The sequence below is a fragment of the Neomonachus schauinslandi genome, chromosome 1 (assembly GCF_002201575.2).
Source record: "Neomonachus schauinslandi chromosome 1, ASM220157v2, whole genome shotgun sequence".
NCBI classification, from domain to species: domain Eukaryota; kingdom Metazoa; phylum Chordata; class Mammalia; order Carnivora; family Phocidae; genus Neomonachus; species Neomonachus schauinslandi.
This window is the reverse complement of record NC_058403.1, coordinates 128655980-128674544: the sequence shown is the minus strand read 5'-3', so window position 1 is coordinate 128674544 and position 18565 is coordinate 128655980. Positions and strand designations below refer to the sequence as shown.

The 18565-nt window shown below is 48.6% G+C and overlaps 1 protein-coding gene across 2 annotated transcripts in view; it reads left to right on the top strand.

The window, feature by feature from the left end:
• Positions 1 to 4558: 4558 nt before the first annotated feature.
• The window catches only part of SH3BP5 (SH3 domain binding protein 5), a 71115-nt gene continuing 57108 nt past the window's right edge, over positions 4559 to 18565 (top strand). Inside the window, exons 1-2 of one of the 2 annotated variants that reach the window (XM_021678902.2) lie at positions 4559 to 4852; positions 6535 to 6597. In XM_021678902.2, the coding sequence (XP_021534577.1) occupies positions 4715 to 4852; positions 6535 to 6597 (201 nt within the window). In that variant the 5' untranslated portion in view covers positions 4559 to 4714. The remainder of the gene's footprint in view (positions 4853 to 6534; positions 6598 to 18565) is intronic. The other variant, XM_021678903.2, reaches the window with a different exon arrangement.

Below are 18565 nucleotides of genomic sequence, written 5' to 3'. Positions count from 1 at the left end.
CTGGCTTCTGTAGCTCCTTGAGTTCTGACAACCAGTCATCTGGGGCCAAAAAGTAAGGTTGAAGGGTCTGGAAGTCTCCTTTAAAATTCTCTTCCATCTTGCCATGTGCCATAATCCTTTGGGGTCTGTGGGAGAGAAGAGAGAGTGAGAGAAAGGCAAAGGGAACCAGCTTCCCACTGGGATGCTGAGGAGAGGTGGGGGTTCACCTGTGTGCAGCCCGCTGGTGGAAGCGAGTCTGCCCATAGGACTCTGAGGTTGATGTGAACGTGCATGACCTTTTTAAAAGGTCACCCACTCCTCATATCTCCTCCGGACTCTTGCCACACAGGGAAGTCTGAATTTTCACATTGCATTTCTGGAGTTTTATTTTATTTTATTTTTTATGTTTTTAAGGATTTTGTTTATTTATTTGGCAGAGAGAGAGACAGCGAGAGCAGGAACACAAGCAGGGGGAGTGGGAGAGGGAGAAGCAGGCTTCCCACGGAGCAGGGAGCCCGATGCGGGGCGCGATCCCAGGACCCTGGGATCATGACCTGAGCCGAAGGCAGACGCTTAACGACTGAGCCACCCAGGTGCCCCAGCATTTCTGGAGTTTTAACTGCGGGCTCAAATTTATAAAGCACTGTGCCAGCCAGACCACACATACCCTAGGGTCTGATCCAAACAGTAGCTCCCAGTTTGCAATCTCTGGCCTAAGGCAGCATGTAAAGGTTACAGATGGGCAGAGAGAAGATGCTGATTGTCAGTTTCTTCAGTCACTGCTCCCAGAATGTGATGGGAATGCAGATTCATGTCTTCTTAGTTCAGAAGAGCAGTTTTCTATTTTATAAGGGTTAACAGGCAGTTTCTATTTTATAGGGCTTAAACAATTGGTAGGGGTGCCTGGGTGGCTCAGTCGGTTGAGCGTCCGACTCTTGATTTCGGCTCAGGTTGGGCCCCATGCATGCATCGGGCTCTGCGCTCAGTGGGGAGTCTGCTAGAGATTCCCTCTGTCCCTCTCCGTCTGCTCCTCCCCCCGCTCTCACACACACACTTTCTCTCTCAAATAATCTTTAAAAAAATTGGTGTTGCAGGGAATCTTCTTTTGATGGCACTGAAGTTTGACAGAAAGAGCCTTAACTTCACAGTGAGGAACTCATATGGTTGCACAATTTGGGGGCACAATTTTTGTGGGGGCTGTGTCTCCCCAAATCAGAAGACACTATGACTTTGTTGTCTATATGTTTGGGGCCCTCAAATTGGTAGCTGGAATAGTGTATGCATGAGGTAAATACTCAAACACATAGAATTAATGCTCCTGGCCACTTCAGCTTGCAAATTTCACTTTAAAAACATTAAAAAAAAAACCTCTTGTGTAAATACCTGATTCCCTTAGGCTTAAGGTGTGGGGCAGAGGAGGAGAAATACAACCTTCGTTATCCTCAAAGATCAGAGGAGCTATAACACACTTGCTAAGTCAGGGAGGTATATTGAGGCAACAAGAATGACCTTCCGGTGAGTTTTGTTCAACCTTTGGATAACCTGGATCCCAATTTCCAAACACAACACAGTTGAACTTTCAGGGTTTTCCCCTTCAAATCTAAAAAACAAATTTGTTATCTTCCCAACCAAAACCTCTATAGGTTTTAATGGTGTCATCCAATCACTCAAACTAGAAACTCTGGAATCATCTTTAAGTCTCTCTCCAGATAGTATTGGCCACCAACTTCCACACAGTCTTCAATTCATACCCTTTTTCTCTCTCTTGATTCAGCGCTTCATCATCACTCCCTGATATTTTAATGATCTCTCCCCCACTCTCTCCAGTTTCAGTTGCATGGGCCATCATTAAAGTTGTTATATATACCTGCAGTTGCCCTCAACCCCCTTACGCTTCTCCCCCACCGTTGTAAGACTTTGGTGGAAGAATCCCAATGCTGGTTAAAGCTGACATTCTCACTACTCTCCACCTGTGTCCAGAAGCTGAGCTTGGGTGGGAAAAACCACTCATCCCTGCTGACTGGCCACACTGAGCATCCCAAACCGCAGGTGGGTCCTCAGTGCAGCCTGGAAATTATAATATATTCCCCTGGTCAACTGACTTCCCAGCTCTTTCGATGTCTCTCCTCCAGTGCGTCCAGTGTTGCCGTTAGCCTCCCCTGCCCCCCTAACTCTCAGCTGCCGACCGTGCCCGCCATTCAGCTGAGAAAGGGAAGCAACCAGCAGAGGTGTCTCTCCTCTCCCACCCCTAGACCATTGGCCTAACTCATCTCCTTGTGTCCCCTCTGCCCCCAGCTCCCCAGTGACCCCAGTCCAGTTCCCATACCGCCAGAGTGATTACATATCACTCACTAAAATCCGAGCTGCTTACCCCGTCATGGCCCTCCTTGGTCTACCCATCTGCAGGTCTCAGGTTTGTGTCCCTGGCTCTCCAGCACCTGAGGCACGGGTTCACCCGGGGACCTCCGCACATGCAGCTTCTGTGGCGGGAGCGCTCTCCCCAGGAAGGTACGTGGGGTTCACTTTCTCGTTTCTCTCAGGTGTTGGTTCAAAGCACACTTCTCGAAGAGACCTTCCCTGTAACCACACAAGCACCTCTGCCTTGTCACCCTCAGTTCGTTCCCTGCTTCATTTCCTATGCATTTATGTACCAATAAAAAAAAAAATACAGAGAGGGGTGCCTGGGTGGCTCAGTCATTAAGCGTCTGCCTTCGGCTCAGGTCATGATCCCAGGGTCCTGGGATCGAGTCCCTCATCGGGGTCCCTGCTCAGCAGGAGGCCTGCTTCTCCCTCTCCCATTCCCCCTGCTTGTATTCCCTCTCTCGCTGTGTCTCTCTCTGTCAAATAAATAAATAAAATCTTAAAAAAAAAATAGAGTAGTACTATGATTTATGTTCCTTATTTTAACTTCAGAACACTATTGGGATTAATGCTGTAGCTGGCCCAGGTCTCCTAAAAATACAACAAAAAAAGCCTGAACTGATGTTCTAGAGCAGTTTCCCGATGTCCGTGGTGGCATTCTGAACCATTCTATCACTCTTAGATCTAAGCTGAAATGGAAGTGTATTTAGGAGGTTGTTGTTTAGAATGGTGAGGGTGGGGTTCCACCGACTGGGAAGCACGTAAGAGTCAGGGCTGACCTCACTCTTCTTGTTTTCAACCTCTGTCTCTTAGTTTATTCACAGCTAGGATAAACCTGCTCAGTTACGGGCTCCGTTACAAGCCACTGGGGAAACACTGGTGGAAAAGCAAAAGCAACTAGGTTTTTATTGAGGGGTTTCAGGACCTCTCTCAAAGAATTGCGGGCTCTCCCTTGATGGTAAGAACAGTGACCAGGTGTGACTCTTCCCGAACCAACCCACTGTGTACGCCTGTGTTACCTCCAGGAGACAGAACGAATCTCCTTTCACGGTGGACCGAAGTACCTTGCCCAAGGAGCAACCCCCCCCCCACCGCCCCACACACAATGTAGCTTCTGATGAAGCCATCATAAGCAGGTTTCCCAAAGGTGCCTTTCAAGATAGGCTCTCAGAAAACTTTTTTCTCAAGCAAGTTTGTCCTCCAACCTCACAGAGCTGATGGGCCACCAGCCTCTGTGTAGAGAGTGTACATAGTCTGCATTTTTGTAGTGGAAACATTAGCAGTGGCCAGTGGCGATGTCCTGGCCTCCTTGGCGAAGGTCATCTGAATTTGTGCTCCCTTGGCATCACAGTGGCCCTGACGTTTCATAAAAGCACAGACCTACCCCTTCCTTCTTTGGCCTCCGGATGTTGAGTTTGTCAGGCAAGGTGGGCAGGAAATCTGGCCAGTTCATAAATCCTCGGACAGAGTGTGCCCACCAACAGGGGTTACATCTGCCGCCACTTGGAGAAGGCTGTCCCTACCCACCCACATCCCCGATCACCCCGGGAGTTTCCACACTTCTTGGCTATTCAGGTAGGACCCTCGCACACCTGTGAGAGCCTGGGTGTTTGGGTACGGGGCTCTCTGCCCAACAGGGGCCCCCGAGCCTCTGGCCAAGGACTCCAGGCGCGAAGCAGCACCCAGCTGCCCTCTTTGTACTTCTGGGTCCCTGTGAGCATATGTTTCAATTCCCCGTTCTGGGGGAACTCTTCAAGTAGGTCCAATTCCCAAGGTTCACCCAAGGGGAGAAAGGTGCTTTGGAGGTATACAGGGATTTGAGTGAATCTTGAAACTGGTCCAGGGTCACGGAGTACAAGCTTTCCAAGGTGACTTCAGACAGCGGAAATACCCCAAACTTTCCTTCCATACAATTTGCTCTGGCTGAGGCGGGAGGGGGAACGCTACCCGGAAAGGAGGCGGCCAACGGTGGGGAGTTTGTGATCCATCGGGCGGCTAAGTTGACAAGGGGGGCCGGCTGTCCTAGTTCACCACCCTGAAGGCGTTCAGGGAGCCGGGGTTTTTGTGACGGAGACCTGGGTGACTGGGACTGGCTGCGAACAGTCACAGCGCCGAGGGCGGCCCGGCGGGGCGAGGGCGGAGCGGGCGCAGCTGCGCTGACGGCCGCGGCAGAAAGGGGGCGGCCGCGCCCATTTCCTCCGCTCAGCCGGGGCCGGCGGGATCCGCATCGGCGAGCGGCGCCTCCCCGGTGTCGGCCGCGGCGCCTCCGGACTGTGCCGGGCTGGGGCGAGACTGCTCTGGCCGAGCCTGCGGCGGCTGCCACCCCTCCAGACGCTCCGAAGTCCGCCGCGCGGTTCGCGTTCCGGCTGCCCCTATGGACGCGGCGCTGAAGCGGAGCCGCTCGGAGGAGCCCTCAGAGCTCCCGCCGTCGGCCCGGGACTTGGAGGAGGAGGAAGAAGAGGGGATGGAACAGGGGCTAGAGGAGGAAGAAGAGGTGGACCCCCGGATCCAGGTAGGGCGCGCGGGGGGCGCCGCGGAGGCGGGCATCCACACTTACATCCGCCTCGCGGCCCCCAGTGCCTGCGGTCCCGGGCGGTGGTGGCCACGTAGGTCCGGGGGCGAGAAGAGAGGGTCCGGATTCCCAGTTTCACCGGGTTCACGGGGAGGCTGCGGTGCCCGCGTGGATGCGGCCTGACTCTATCGTGGGTGACCCCCGCAGACCCCCGGCAGGATCTGGGGGTCGCCGCAGTGTGCCCAGCGGTTCGGGCGGATGTGCAACAAAGGGAAAAAGGGGGCGCGGGCGCCATGCGGGTGTCGGGGTCCCCCCGCCAGGCTCGCGGCGCGGCGGGCATCGCGCGGCCTCCCGGCTGGGGGCGGAGGGGGTCGGCCGGGCCGCGTGGGCGCTGGGCACCGTGGGCGTTGTCCGCCCCTGCAGCGTGGGCTGGCACTGGTGCCCGGGTGGCGAGCTCTCACCTGGCGGAGGTGCCCGGCCTGAGCCATCTTCCTCCTCTCGGATTCATTGTTTAGCAAAGGGCTTATTGTCACCCCTGGCTCAAACCTCCGCTTGGCTTCAAAGGGTCGAAAACCCAGCTTTTCCTTGTTAGGAGGTCGGGGTGTGAACAGAAACCGGGGACAACTGATGCGCAAAGCTCACGCGGGGAGAAGGCGAGGGGATTGGCCTGGCTTTCTGAGCCTCCATTTCTGAGGGAGATGATTAAAAAACAATTTCTAAGCCAAGATCTAGGAGTGACCCTCTAGGCAAAAAGCACAGCAAATCTCTTTCCAAGACCCGTTTTTCTACCTTCTCCATTAATCATTATATACATATATGTATATATGTTGCTTTTAATCGTGCTCTGCAATTTCTGGAGCCCTAATTGGTTTTTCAGTGCGCAGATCAATTAAAAGCCCATTTAACTCAGCTGTTGCCATTTAAATGAATTGTTTTGGCAGATTAGCAAGATAAAGATCAGGTGGAAAAATCTTTGCATTAGGAATTCTATTAATTAAAATCACTACTTTAGACTACTAAATCTTGTTTTCCTGGTAGGGGAATCCGGTTTACCAGACCCTTTGTTTGCAGAGTAAAATGAGTTAACTTCGCTGGGTACTTTTTACAAAATGTCAGTTTATAAATGTTTATTTAAAAGATCAGGATTAAAGCTAGGTTTTGTTTTGTTAAAACAGCTAGGTAGGTTTAATAATCGACAGTTTGAAGGGAAAAGATTTTCATTTCTAGAAAAAGCACTCAACCACTGATGAGTTAATGCCGGAATTCTGCCCTTGATTTAAATCATTTCACTGGGTTTATAGTTTCGGCGTGGCCTTGTTTATTTTATTGTCTTTTCTGCAAAGTTCTTGCTCTAAGGCAGAAGATCCTGCTTTAATGTGACTCCTAAACCATTTGTAACAGGTGGGTTTACCTGAAGGCACATACCTGCAATAAATACTTGACCTTCCAAGAAAAAAATCCCTGGGACCTTAAGGCATTTTTGAAAGGGACACCATCAAGAAAAAATAACTGACATTCATTTGCTCTTCAAGCCAGGGCTCAGCTGTTTTCCTTGAGAATTAATAGTGACTCATCCCTCTGCCTATAAATGGTGCTAGAGTACTTTTGCCGAGAATGCGCTCCATCATACTGGAAACAAAAGACGAATCCCTTAAAAGTTTCTTCCCTCTTTTCTTCACTAGGGAGAACTGGAGAAGTTAAATCAATCCACGGATGACATCAACAGACGGGAGACTGAACTTGAGGTACTGGAGGCTGGGTCCCTGTTTGGTGAGGTGGTGTCAGTCCTGCTGACACCAGGCTGCTTGATCTTGTTTTAATAGCTGGAGGATGATTGCTGGCGTCCCCTCCATGGAGTTGAGCAACAGCCGCTCTCTGACAGAATGAAATACAGGGCTGAGCCCAGCGTGTGGGTGGAACACATGTGGATCCTATTTCACATGTTTTTCATCATGGGTGCTCGGTGGGGCCAAAACCAAGGGCTGTGTGGAGCGAGCACTAAAGTTCATGCGGCTGCGGAAAAGCTTGAAAGGATTGAGGGAAGAATTAGCTGCACTCTATAATGGAGAAGAATGAATGAGTTGACAAAAATCTCTCCAATATTTTAGGGTGGCTCCTTATAGTTGTACTTGGAAACATTGTTTATTTCCTTAGACTTGTACCATTTTTGACTTTCTGTCCTAAAAATTCACCCCCTTCTGCTTCCCTGCTCATTTCCTTATTGTCTGTTTGCGTGTAGAATATAATGATCTTAATGGTAGCAAAAAGCTGTTTAGACTGGAAGGGCTTTCCTGCTGGGAGGAGTCTTGGGGGAGACAAGAACTTGATTTGAATTTCATGAGCATCTTCCAACGTGAGTGTAAACAGACGAGCATTCTTCGCAGCTACCAATTAGTCCCCATCCCTTTTTAGTGGTGGTTGGTTTTACCATCCATCAACAAATTTGAACAAGCCCCGCATGGGTCTGAAACCTGTGAATGACTCTGTCAGAGCACCGAAGGGCTGCAGGGAGCTGTTGGGAGGACGTGTTTCTATAGCAGGAGAAATAGTAGGGAAGGTCACCGAAAAGGGCAGGAAACATCTGGTCCCTAAGAATGAGGGTGTGGGAGATAAGAATAATCTACTGGGAGGACACCGGCAGCCTTGATTTCTGACAGCATGGCTAGGCCCTGGAGGCACCAGATCTGAGCGTGGCAAAAAAAAAAAAAAAAAAAAAAAGGATTAAAAGCATGTTTTCTGAGTTGTGTGTGAAGGGTTATCGCCCACCCCTCTATTCTGATTGTTTATATCCACGAACACTGGCCGCCCTTCTCCCCCAGGTGAAGTAAAACCTGCATATTTATTTAAAATTTTTTTTTGACTGCTGATGAATCGAGTCTCTTGGGGCCATTGAAATCTCTCAGAATCTCACATTTCTAATATATTAAACAACAAAACCCCTGCCATTTCTATAGGGCTTAAGAGTTTACAAAGTGATTTTTATAAGCTTTATCTCCTGTCAGGGCAGTCTGTGATAGATTGGATAGAACTCTGCTATCCAATATGACAGCCATTGGCCATGTGTGGCTCTTTACCTTTAAATTAATTGAAATAAGATGAGAAATTCAGTAGCCACATTTCAAGAGTCTAGTAGCCACCATATTGGACAGAGCAGAGAACAGTTCCATCATTGTAGAAAGTTCTGGAGAGCACAGTCCTGGAAAGTGGGGTCTGCCTCTTCTCCAGTTGAGGATGTTGGGAGTACAGGGTCTCATGGTTCAGTAATGTGGCAGAGCCAGGTCATTTTCCACATCCCTTCTAGCTCCCATGTTCTGCCATTCCAAACTCTGTGTAGACAATTCAGAAATAGGCTCTTTTTTTTTTTTTTCTTCTTTGCAAAGGATTGCTTTATTTGACAAATATTTGTATGCCTGTACTTGGCTTTTTGGGCCCAAGAAGGCTCCACAGGGTGCTTACCTTCTGAGTCTAAAATTGGTTCATCTGATAAACTTTTAGCTCTGATTTCACAATCTTCTTTCTGAATACACTTAGGTGTGTGTGTCACAGAAAGCTGCAGGACAGGTGTTTCCGGCCTTGCTCTGGAGAGTGCTAGGCAGCAGTGAAGAGTAGGCTTGTGTTCCTGGCTGACCTTTTCTTGGTAGTATTATAACCAAGGTGGACTCACAGCAGGCTACCTAAGTCATGAAAACTTCCCTCGGGGCCACATTAACAAGTAAAAAAAACAGCTGAAATTAATTTTAATCTATTTTGTTTGGCCTAGAACGCCCAGCATCGTATAATTTCAACAGGAAATGAACATACAAGTAGTTAATGAGATATTTTATGTGTATTTTTTTTTACTAAGCCTTCAAATTCTTGTGCATATTTTAGGCTTAGAGCGCATCTCGACTTGGACCAGCCACATTTGCCTGAATAGCCTCATGTGGCCCCAGGTCTGGTAGACATTTCCTGTCAGACTCAGGAGCAGTGGGATTTCACCCTCAGCGCCAGCGCTGCCTGGGCCCGAGGGGAGGAGGAGGTGTGTGTGCCATGGGCTGTGTTCCTTCCGTCAAGCCCCGGGCGCCCACCTTGGTTGGGGGGCACTGTGTCGGCCACCTCTGATCCGCGGGTGAACAAGACAAAGGCCTTGCCCTCAGGCAGTCTAACTTTAGCTGAGGGTGAGGAACCGAGAGGTAGAGGGTAATTGCTGACTGTCATCACTGCAGCCGAAGAGTGAGGTGACGGGCTCCGCGGGAGGGGTCACTGGAAGACACCTGAGCAGAAGGCCGCTGAGCGAGCGAGCGAGCAAAGAGGAGCAGGTGTGGCGGAGGGAGTGTGCCAGAAGATGTGGGACAGAAAATAGCTTTTTTTTTTTTTTAAAGATTTTATTTATTTATTTGACAGACACAGAGAGGGGACACAAACAGGGGGAGTGGGAGAGGGAGAAGCAGGCTTCCCGCGGAGCGGGGAGCCCGATGCGGGGCTCGATCCCTGGACCCCGAGATCATGACCCGAGCCGAAGGCAGACGCTTAACGACTGAGCCACCCAGACGCCCAAAAAACAGCCATTTTAACATAGGGTCGGTTCTCTCGTTATTCGTGGTGACCGTTTTTCTGTGAAGTCGCTGTGAACATTGAATTAGGGAATACTGAACCGTTGCTGGGCCTTACATTACGTGTTCCTGTGAGCCTCTGGTCACACTGTTTCCCCCTGCTGGGCAATCTAGTGCCTTGTTCTATGTGTGTTTCTGTTGAAAGCCAGTTTATTTCATTGACGTGGCTGATGCATTAGTGTTGGACTTGCAGGCAACAGCCTTGTGGCTCAGGCCTGAGCAGAGCCTGCCTCGCTAACCTGGCTGTGCTCGGCGCCCATCACAGCTTTCCTGGGCTCAGCAACGCTGGCCAGCACTTCAGCCCTGGGCCTGGGCGCCGCGTCAAACAGCCGACTCCCCAACACAAAGCACAAAAGTGCAAAAAGTGTGGCATTAGCTAGACCGTGAAAGGACACTAATTTACAGCAGAAGAGCTGAAACAAGAAGGCAGAGCGTCTCTCTGTCCCACCTCACTGGGAACACGCAGGTTGGGCACTTCAAATTTTGGTCACTCCGTGCCAGTCCATGAGTGACTGGAGAAGCTCCGGGACTATTGATTTTGGAGCTACACATAAATTTTAGTGAGTATGGAATCTGCAAATAATGAGAATTGACTGGCTGTAATGTCAGAGCCTCTAGGGGAGGGTCGTTTGCTTCTGCGTTTTTTTCCCTTTGCTTTTTAATTACGGTCTGGAGGGGCCAGCACCCCTCCTGACCTTGACTCTGATTAAAGCACATTGGTGATTAGGTCTGTGTTAGCTGCTGCTTCCCTCGGAACGTGGTGCAGTTGGCTCTGGGCAGCCATAGGCTGAGGCGTAGGCCTGGATTCACCTTACAATCCCATCCCTTGTCTCAGTTCTTTAAATCGGAGGCTACTGAAAGACCTCTGGATGCCAGCCACCTTCCACGTTGTCCGTTGGAAATCTGCCCCTTCCTGCAACCTTGCTTTGCCTCTGCCGTTGTTTAAACAATGTCGTATTCCCTTTGCACTGATTTATATTAAGAGGGCCAGTCCTTTAAGAGGGGGGGGGGGGGGGGGGGGGGGGGGGGGGGGGGCTTTTAACCAGAGAAGCCCTTGGCTAGAAGCCTGATATTTCAAATTAAGAAAATAAATGTATTTTCTCACACACCTGTGGATTAGTCAGCTTTAATCATTGAGTATTTATTGAGCACCTACTGTGTGCTGAGAACCGCGAAGAGTAGAGAGCAGTGGAGAGAATGGGCAGAGAATTATAATTGATTAAAATACACAGTAGGTTACATGGTGATATGCCCTAAGGAGAAAAGGCATGGAGGGGCTAGCGGTGTACGTATTTGGGAGCCAGGAGGATGCAGTGTTACTTGTAGTGGGTTTGAAAGGCTTCCCTGAACGCGTGTTTGGAGAGAGTGCACCTCAGGGCCATGTGGGGGACAAGCATTCCAGCCAGAGGGAATAGTCAGTGCTAAGCTGGGAGTAGGGCCTGGCCTGACTGAGCGCTAGCAAGGGGGGCCCAGCATCCTGGGGTTGGGGTGAGCCATGGATAGAGGAGAGGAGAGAGAGAAATGTGTCATCCAGAGTGTAACAACTCTGCCAGATAAGGTAAATGTGCTGATATACTTTTACAATATATGTTCTATAGAGCTAGCTTTTTTTTAAAAGATTTTTTTAAAAAAGATTTTACTTATTTGATAGAGCACAAGCAGGGGAAGCAGCACAAGCAGAGGGAGAAGCTCCCCGCGGAGCAGGGAGCCTGATGCGGGGCTCTATCCCAGGACCCTGGGATCATGACCTGAGCCGAAGGCAGATGCTTAACCGACTGAGCCACCCAGGCGCCCCTAGAGCTAGCTTTTTCAAGTGTTTGTTAAAACGAGATGCGGCACAGAGGATTTCTAAAGCATTGTAATCAAGGTTACAATATTTCCATGCCAGTTACCTGTTTTTTTTTTTTACCGTGATATGTGGTGTTTTCATGGTCTCCCTTTCTTGATTGGAAGGCGGGCTGTTCTAGGGCCAGGAAATGGTCAAAGAGGAGGAGGAAGGACACGACCAGGGCTAGTTACCCATGGACAGCTTTTCTGGCTCCAAGTTGTCAGAAGCTGACTTTTTCAGCCTGCCCTTCCCCTGGGAGGGAAAAGCCGTTAATTGTCAACGCTCAAGCTTTTTCCCTCACTGCTTAGGTGGGGGTGGTTTGAAAAAGCATTTGATTCTGGAGCCAGCTGTGTTCCCCCACCTTGTGTAAGGCCCGCACCCAGAATCTGCCTTTCTCCCCCTCCAAAAAGCAGCACTTTCTCTTTAAAAACTAGAAAACAAAGCAAAAAAATTGTTTTGTGCTCAGAATCTCAGGCGTGGGAGAGGAAAGGTGGGGGTGATTTGGAAGCCGCCTGGGTGACGTGAGCTGGAGCTGCAGCTACTGCTATCACAATTTTGGCCTGAAGTTGGGCCATCAGAAGGGTAGGGCTTAGGGCTTCCTGCTTCAGTAATGGTCCGCCTCACTGCTGCTGGGATGTCAAGGGACAGTAACTTTTGACCCAGCAATTGCACATGAAAAAATTTATCCAAAGGGAATAACTGGGCAGGGATATAGGTCCAATAATGTTCATTGCAGCATTGTTTAAAAATGTTGGAAAATTACGAATCCAAATGACTATCAATAGGGGATCTGTAAAATGAATACTGTGACCAGGCAATGGCAGATAGCCTTGGCCTTAAAATGATGACACGGCTTGTTATTAACCTAGAAAGATGTCTGAATAGAAAACAGATTCCAAAAGAACACACAGTATGGTCCTATCCGAAAAAATATGTTTGTGTAAAAATGTCTGGAGAAGATTATACATGTTCTATCTGATGAGAGATGAGCAATATTTATTGCCTTTATACTTTGCTATATTTTTTTGCATTATTTGCATTGAGTTTGTATTACTTTATCATCAGAAAAAAAACCCCAAGCCAAAAGTCATGGGGAAGTAGTGGGTTGAGGGAAGACTGGTCTTGGTATCAGGTGACATGGGTAGAATCTGAGGTCCGCTGACTTTTAGGGGTACTTGGCCCTTTGGAACCTGAGTCAGCTCGTCTGTGAATTGGGGTAGTGATTCTTGCCCATGTCCTGGGGTGGCCTGGAGGACAAGAGGGAGTGCTTTGATAGCCATGCAGCCTGGGTGAAGGAGAGGCCTCGTGCATGCAGGGCAGGCAGGGAGCACCAAGGCCCAAGGGGTGCCAGAAGCAGAGAAGTCTCTGACAGGATGTCCATTGGAGCCAGGCCTCTCACAGTCTCTGGCCATGGCTCTGTTCTCCCCCACACTCCACCATGACACTTCTTTGTCAGAGACTGGCTCTGGGCAAGGGGCCAGGGAAAGGGCTTGTCTAGGCGGGATGGACTTTTTTTTTTTTTTTTAAGATTTTTAAAATTTGACAGAGAGTGAGCACAAGCGAGGGGAGCGGCAGGCAGAGGGGGAGGGAGAAGCAGGCTCTTGCCTGACGTGGTGCTCAATCCCGGGACCCTGGGATCATGAACTGAGCCGAAGGAAGACGCTCAACCGACTGAGCCACCCAGGCGCCGCTAGGTGGGATGGACTTTGAAGTCACTGGAGCAACAGGGCTTTGCCCTGTGGCTGGTCTGCTGGGGTGTGGAGATCAGTTTCCTGAGCGAGCCCTGCTTTGTTAGCATGTGTCCTCTCCTGGGGTCTGTCTGGTAGTTTGTGGTGCCCAGTAGCTGTTTGAGTGGATGAATAACAACAGATTGCCCCTTCATGGCTTTGGGCAAATTACTTAATGTCTCTGGGCCTTGGTTTCCCCATCCCAATGATGGTGCATAGTGAGCCATTAATAAGTATTATTGCTGCCCCTAATGAAGGCTGCAGTGTGGTTTGTACTTGTAGGGAAGACTTAGGTCCATCCTGGGATGTCTTCGCTGCCTGTTTTTGTCTCCTGACTGCTCTTCAGTCACAATGACAGCTAATAATAATAGTGCCTACGATGTGCCGGACCCTGTTCTAAGCACTTCGTGTACATAACTCACTGAGACCTCAGAACAACATGATGTAATAGATATTATCTCCATTTTGCTGATAAAAACGGAGGCATGGAGTTCAAGTGTCTTTACTCTAGAGCAATTGCTCAACTTCTGCTCTGTTGACATGGTGGGCTGGAGAATTCTTTGTTGCAGGGGTGGGGGGGGCGGGGGCTGCCCTGTGCACTGTAGTAGCATCTGCTCACTAGACGCCAGCAACGGCACCCCTCCCACCCCAAGTTGTGACAGCCTAGCCCCCTCCAGACTTGCGAAGGTCCCTGCGGTACAGAATTGCTCCTGGTGGTGAACCACTCTAAGTATGGCCCTTGCTGCACCAGGTGCCTCAGCGTGACCTAGGACTTTGTTAGAATTGCCAAATCGTTTTCTTTCTTTCCTTTTTTTTTTTTTTTTAAGTTTATTTTTTAGTAATCTCTACACCCAACGTGGGGCTCAAACTCACGATCCCGAGATCAAGAGTTGCATGCTCCTCTGACTGAGCCAGCCAGGCGCCCCAGAACTGCAGAATCTTGAGCCCTGCCCAGACGTAGGGAATCAGAATTTCTGGGGGTGGGGCCCAGGAGCCTGTCTTAATCTGTGCCTGTCTCATGCATATTCATCAGGCTGTATTCGGGTCATTTATTTACTTGTCTGGCTCCCCCACTCACCTGGGCCCTGGGAGGGAGGGAGGGAGGGAGGGAGGGGCCGGGCCGGGCCTCCCATCTTTGTGGCCCAGCATCCCCTGCAGTGCCCGAACACAGGTACAGTGCGTGTCGGAATGGATGGACGTTAGTTTGTGGCTAGGATCAAACGTCCTTATGGACTGATAGCACTTGGCATCGTCCTACATGGTGTCCTACAAAACAGGCGGGTCCCCTTTCTTGATTATTGCCTGCTCTGGAATTGCATTTGTCCCCAGGCTGTTCCTAGGCTGACCCTGGGCACAATGACAACACTGGTAGCCCACAGCCTGTATTCTCCTTCCCCTCCCCAAAGTCCCTCACTCAGAGAGGTCTGAGTTCCTGAAGGTATGATTCTGCCCTACTTGGAGATGCTCCGGGTTGGTTTGTTTTTAATTGAGATACAGTTGATGAACAATATCCTGTTAGTTTTAGGTGGAAGAGTGGCGTTTCACATTAAAAAAGGGTGGCATATGTGGATAGAGACAAGTGGCCATGATCTGTTTAGTGGGAAGAAATTAGGTAATACAAATTAAAGTATACATAAAACTATATGTAGACCATATGTAAAATGATACGTACATACAATAACAGAATCTGTGCATCTGAGAGAAAAAAGGTCTAGTGTGGTCCACAGACTATGAACTGCTTATTACCAATTAAGGTGAAGTAAATACAGAAATTGAGAGTAAGACTTTGGAAACTTTTTTTAAAATGCAGTTACTGGGGCACCTGGGTGGCTCAGTCGTTAAGCGTCTGCCTTCGGCTCGGGTCATGATCCCAGGGTCCTGGGATCGAGCCCCACATCAGGCTCCCTGCTCCGTGGGAAGCCTGCTTCTCCCTCTCCCACTCCCCCTGCTTGTGTTCCTGCTCTTGCTGTGTCTCTCTCTGTCAAATAAATAAATAAAACCTTTAAAAAATTTTTTTAAATGCAGCTTATTTTTGTATTCCGCAGAAGCATTGATTCACAGCGGGTTGGGGGTCAAGAAGATCCATTACCATATAGTTTGAGAAGCGTGGCTCTAGAAAAATGTACCCACAGATGTGATTACTAATGTTAGTTGCTAAGAATGCGCGTGATTTTTATGGTTCATTTTTTGGTATTTTCTGAATTATTCACAGTGACCGTATTTTATCATTACCATAAGCAAGGGATGGGGGTGGAGAATGAAGCACTATTATGAAGAGATGTCTTTATGAGTTCAAGAAATGAATTTCTATGGAAGGAATTTTAGCAACTATGAAGGCTGGTGGGAAAAAATGTTCAGATTGGTAGTCCCTGCCTTAATTGTAGATAAACCCTGATGTTAGTGGGTTTGCTTGGTGAATTACTATATTGTTAAACGGTCATTGTGGTAATTCATGGCAGCATGAAAAGTGCCATAAAGGCATTTTAGGATCGTCTATAGCCAAGAAACCCTCATTTATACATTTTCTATAAGACACAAAAATCCCCAAGATATAATAGTGGGAAACATTTCAAGTATTAGGAATATTTACATATTGAAACATAGTTATTACATGAATTTGAGTTACTATATGAATTTTAAGCGGATGAGGACTGTGGGCACAGAGAGGTTGTCTTGCACAAACTCACTCACTGGCGCTCCATTAGCAAACTGCCGTTAGTATGGGCTGTTAGCGAGAACACAGAGATAGCTATCTAATATTGGAACGGACTCTTATTGCCTTAAAAAAAAATCAGATAGGTCTTCCTTTGAAGCTGTGAAGACCGGTGAGATGATACAGAACTTTGCCGGCCCCTCAGCTGGAACCCATCATAGGAATGTAGGCATTTGCTGTTACGGTACAAACGAACTTTTCCATAGTGAATGTGACTGTATCCTCAGGTTTATCCAAGATGCCATCCCTCCGATCTGAGGTGCCACAGAGTGTCCCCACCTCAGAAGACAACAGGCTAGGGGGTTGATGGATTCGTTGCTGCCCCAGTGGTGGATAGAAGCTTCTGGTCACCGAGTCGGCAGAGCAGTGGTCCCCATGGGCTGTTGCCTTTTCATATAGAGCTGCTGTTTTTCCCTCTGAGCATTTATTGTAGGGACTTTTAACGTAGTGGGGTGTGTATGTGTTTTGGCTGGATGAATTAAACATCTACTGAACCTTATCGTTTGATAAGTATTCCAGTCCTCTTTGCCCGGCCCTCCTCTTTGAGAGTTACTCAATCTGCTGATCCTCATGTAGATGTTTCCAGCAGGAAAGACTGTATGGCTTTTATGTGGTGCATCTTCACCAAGGCTGTCATGATAATTTGCAGAGCACCTCTTCCAGAGCTCAGAGCATCAGCCTCTTTCATTTCCTTAAAGGAAGATGGAAAAAAATTTTGTTCTATTCTTGCCTGATTTTTTTTTTCCTTTGCTGTGTTTTGCTGGATTATCCAAGAGATATTAATGTTTGCTCTGACAGAAAGAAACTGCTAATGGGGAGACAATGAGAGGAACATCCGCTGTTTGTTATAATCTCAGACAAGCCCACTTAATATAAACTCTTCCATTGTTTGGCATTAGACTCAGCTGAGGCATGATGAATGGGGTTTGGTTGTCTTCGTCTACCCTACCCTTTTAGCTAGCATGCAAAGATTCTGTCCTCGATTTGAAGCCTGCAGATTTGAGGTTCTGTTCCCCAGTTTTTGGCTTTCTTGGAAGAAGAGTATAATGGGGGTGTTGTCCGGCCTCATTGTTCTGGTTACTATTTCTGCCCAACAAATTACCCCACAACTTCTTTGCTTAGAACAGCTGCTCTCTTTTGCCCATGATTGTGGGTCGGGAACTTGCCGAAGGCTCAGCTGGGTGGTTCTCCCTTACTGGGTCTCCTGCAGTGGCAGTCCAGTGTCAGGGGCTGTGATCATCTGAAGGCTTGACTGGACAGGACATCAGAGGAGACCCACTCCAGTATCTGGGAGCTCAGCTGGGGTCCTCAACGAGAGTGCTGAATCTGGCCTTTCCTGCCCGATGCCTCAGGCCCTCTGACCTCCTTATGGCTTCTGGCTCCCCCAACTCTGAGCATCCCCACATGACCCGGTGGAAGCATCATGCGTGGCCTTTTCTGTCTAAGCCCTGGGAGTCCCATAGCAGCGCTCTGTCACATTCTATGGCCCAAGCAGTCAAGAGCTCACCCTCATTCAAGAGGAGGGGACATAGATTCCATCTCTTGATGGGGAGCAGTGCCCAAGAATCTTGAGCCGCATTTTAAAACTGCTATGCTCATGGTGGTGATGTACAGACAGGGACTCATTTTGAGGCCTGCAGGACATTGGTGTGCATTTACTTCATAAACAACCACATTTCCTAATGCCTTGTCGAGTTGCTTTAATGGTTAACCAGCTAGCCAAGCAAGGACTTTGGTTAGCATTCTCAGTGACCCTTAAGCCAGCCAGCAACAATAAAACAAAAGGGAACAGTTTTTTTTAGCAATGCTGTGCGTCTTGTTTTAGGGAATTCTTTGCCACTGTGCCCATTTCTTAAAAATTTTTTCTGAGAGAAAATGATGATATGGCTTCAAGGCCTATTAGAAAATATTAGTGGAGCCTAAAGCCAAAAGTGCAGTAGTTAGGCAGACATTTTATAAATTCGGGGGTGTGGAGGGGAGGTTCTAGAGCTTCTTGGGCAGCTCTGGACATGCTGCTTTCTTTCCTTGCCCCTGGTTTTTGCTTGCATCCCCACTGGGGAAATAGAATCTCGGTATTGCATGCATTTGCTGGAAATTGGATCTACTCCCCAAGCTGGAACTTGTTAAAGCAAACCACACTTTATGTAATAAAACATAGGGTCAAAAATGAGTAGGAAAACTTGTTTTGGAGTCAATAGATGCTTACTGCCTAGCACGTGGTGGTGGAAAGCGTGGGCTCTGGAGTTCAGGAGGGCTGGATTTGAGTTCTCCCTCTGCCTCTTCATAAGCTGAGCAGTCTTGGCAAAGTTGGTTTGTTTGCTTGTTTTGTTTGCTTTTCTGGGTTTGATTTTCTTCTCTCTGAAATGGGAAGGGCAATACCTATCTTGCAGGGCCGTTAAGGATTAAATAAGGGATGTTTATAAAGTGCCTGGCATGGTTCCCTAGCACGTAATGTTCAACAAATGTTGGTTCTTTCTACCTTTTGTCATTTATTGAAATAATGGCACCTACATAAAAGGCATAATTTCCTGGAAGCTGATTACATGCTCAGTATTGTGGTAAGTGCGTTATATAGTTACCCTAGTCTCACAACAGCACCTGAGGACACTGATGAGAAACAGAGGCCCTGTAAGATTGAGCCCCTTCTCCCAGGTCACATGGCCAGCAGGTGGGGGAGCCAAGATTTAAATCCAGGAGTCTGAGGCTGGAGGCCATGCCCTTAAGTAGTTTGGGGATGTGTGTTGTGGATGTGGAGGGTGCATGTTCTGAGGTCCCCACCAAGACTGTGGGTGAGAGAATGCTGGTGTAGGACTTAGGGGACAAGGTGTTCACCCTCTGCTCTGATTCTCACCG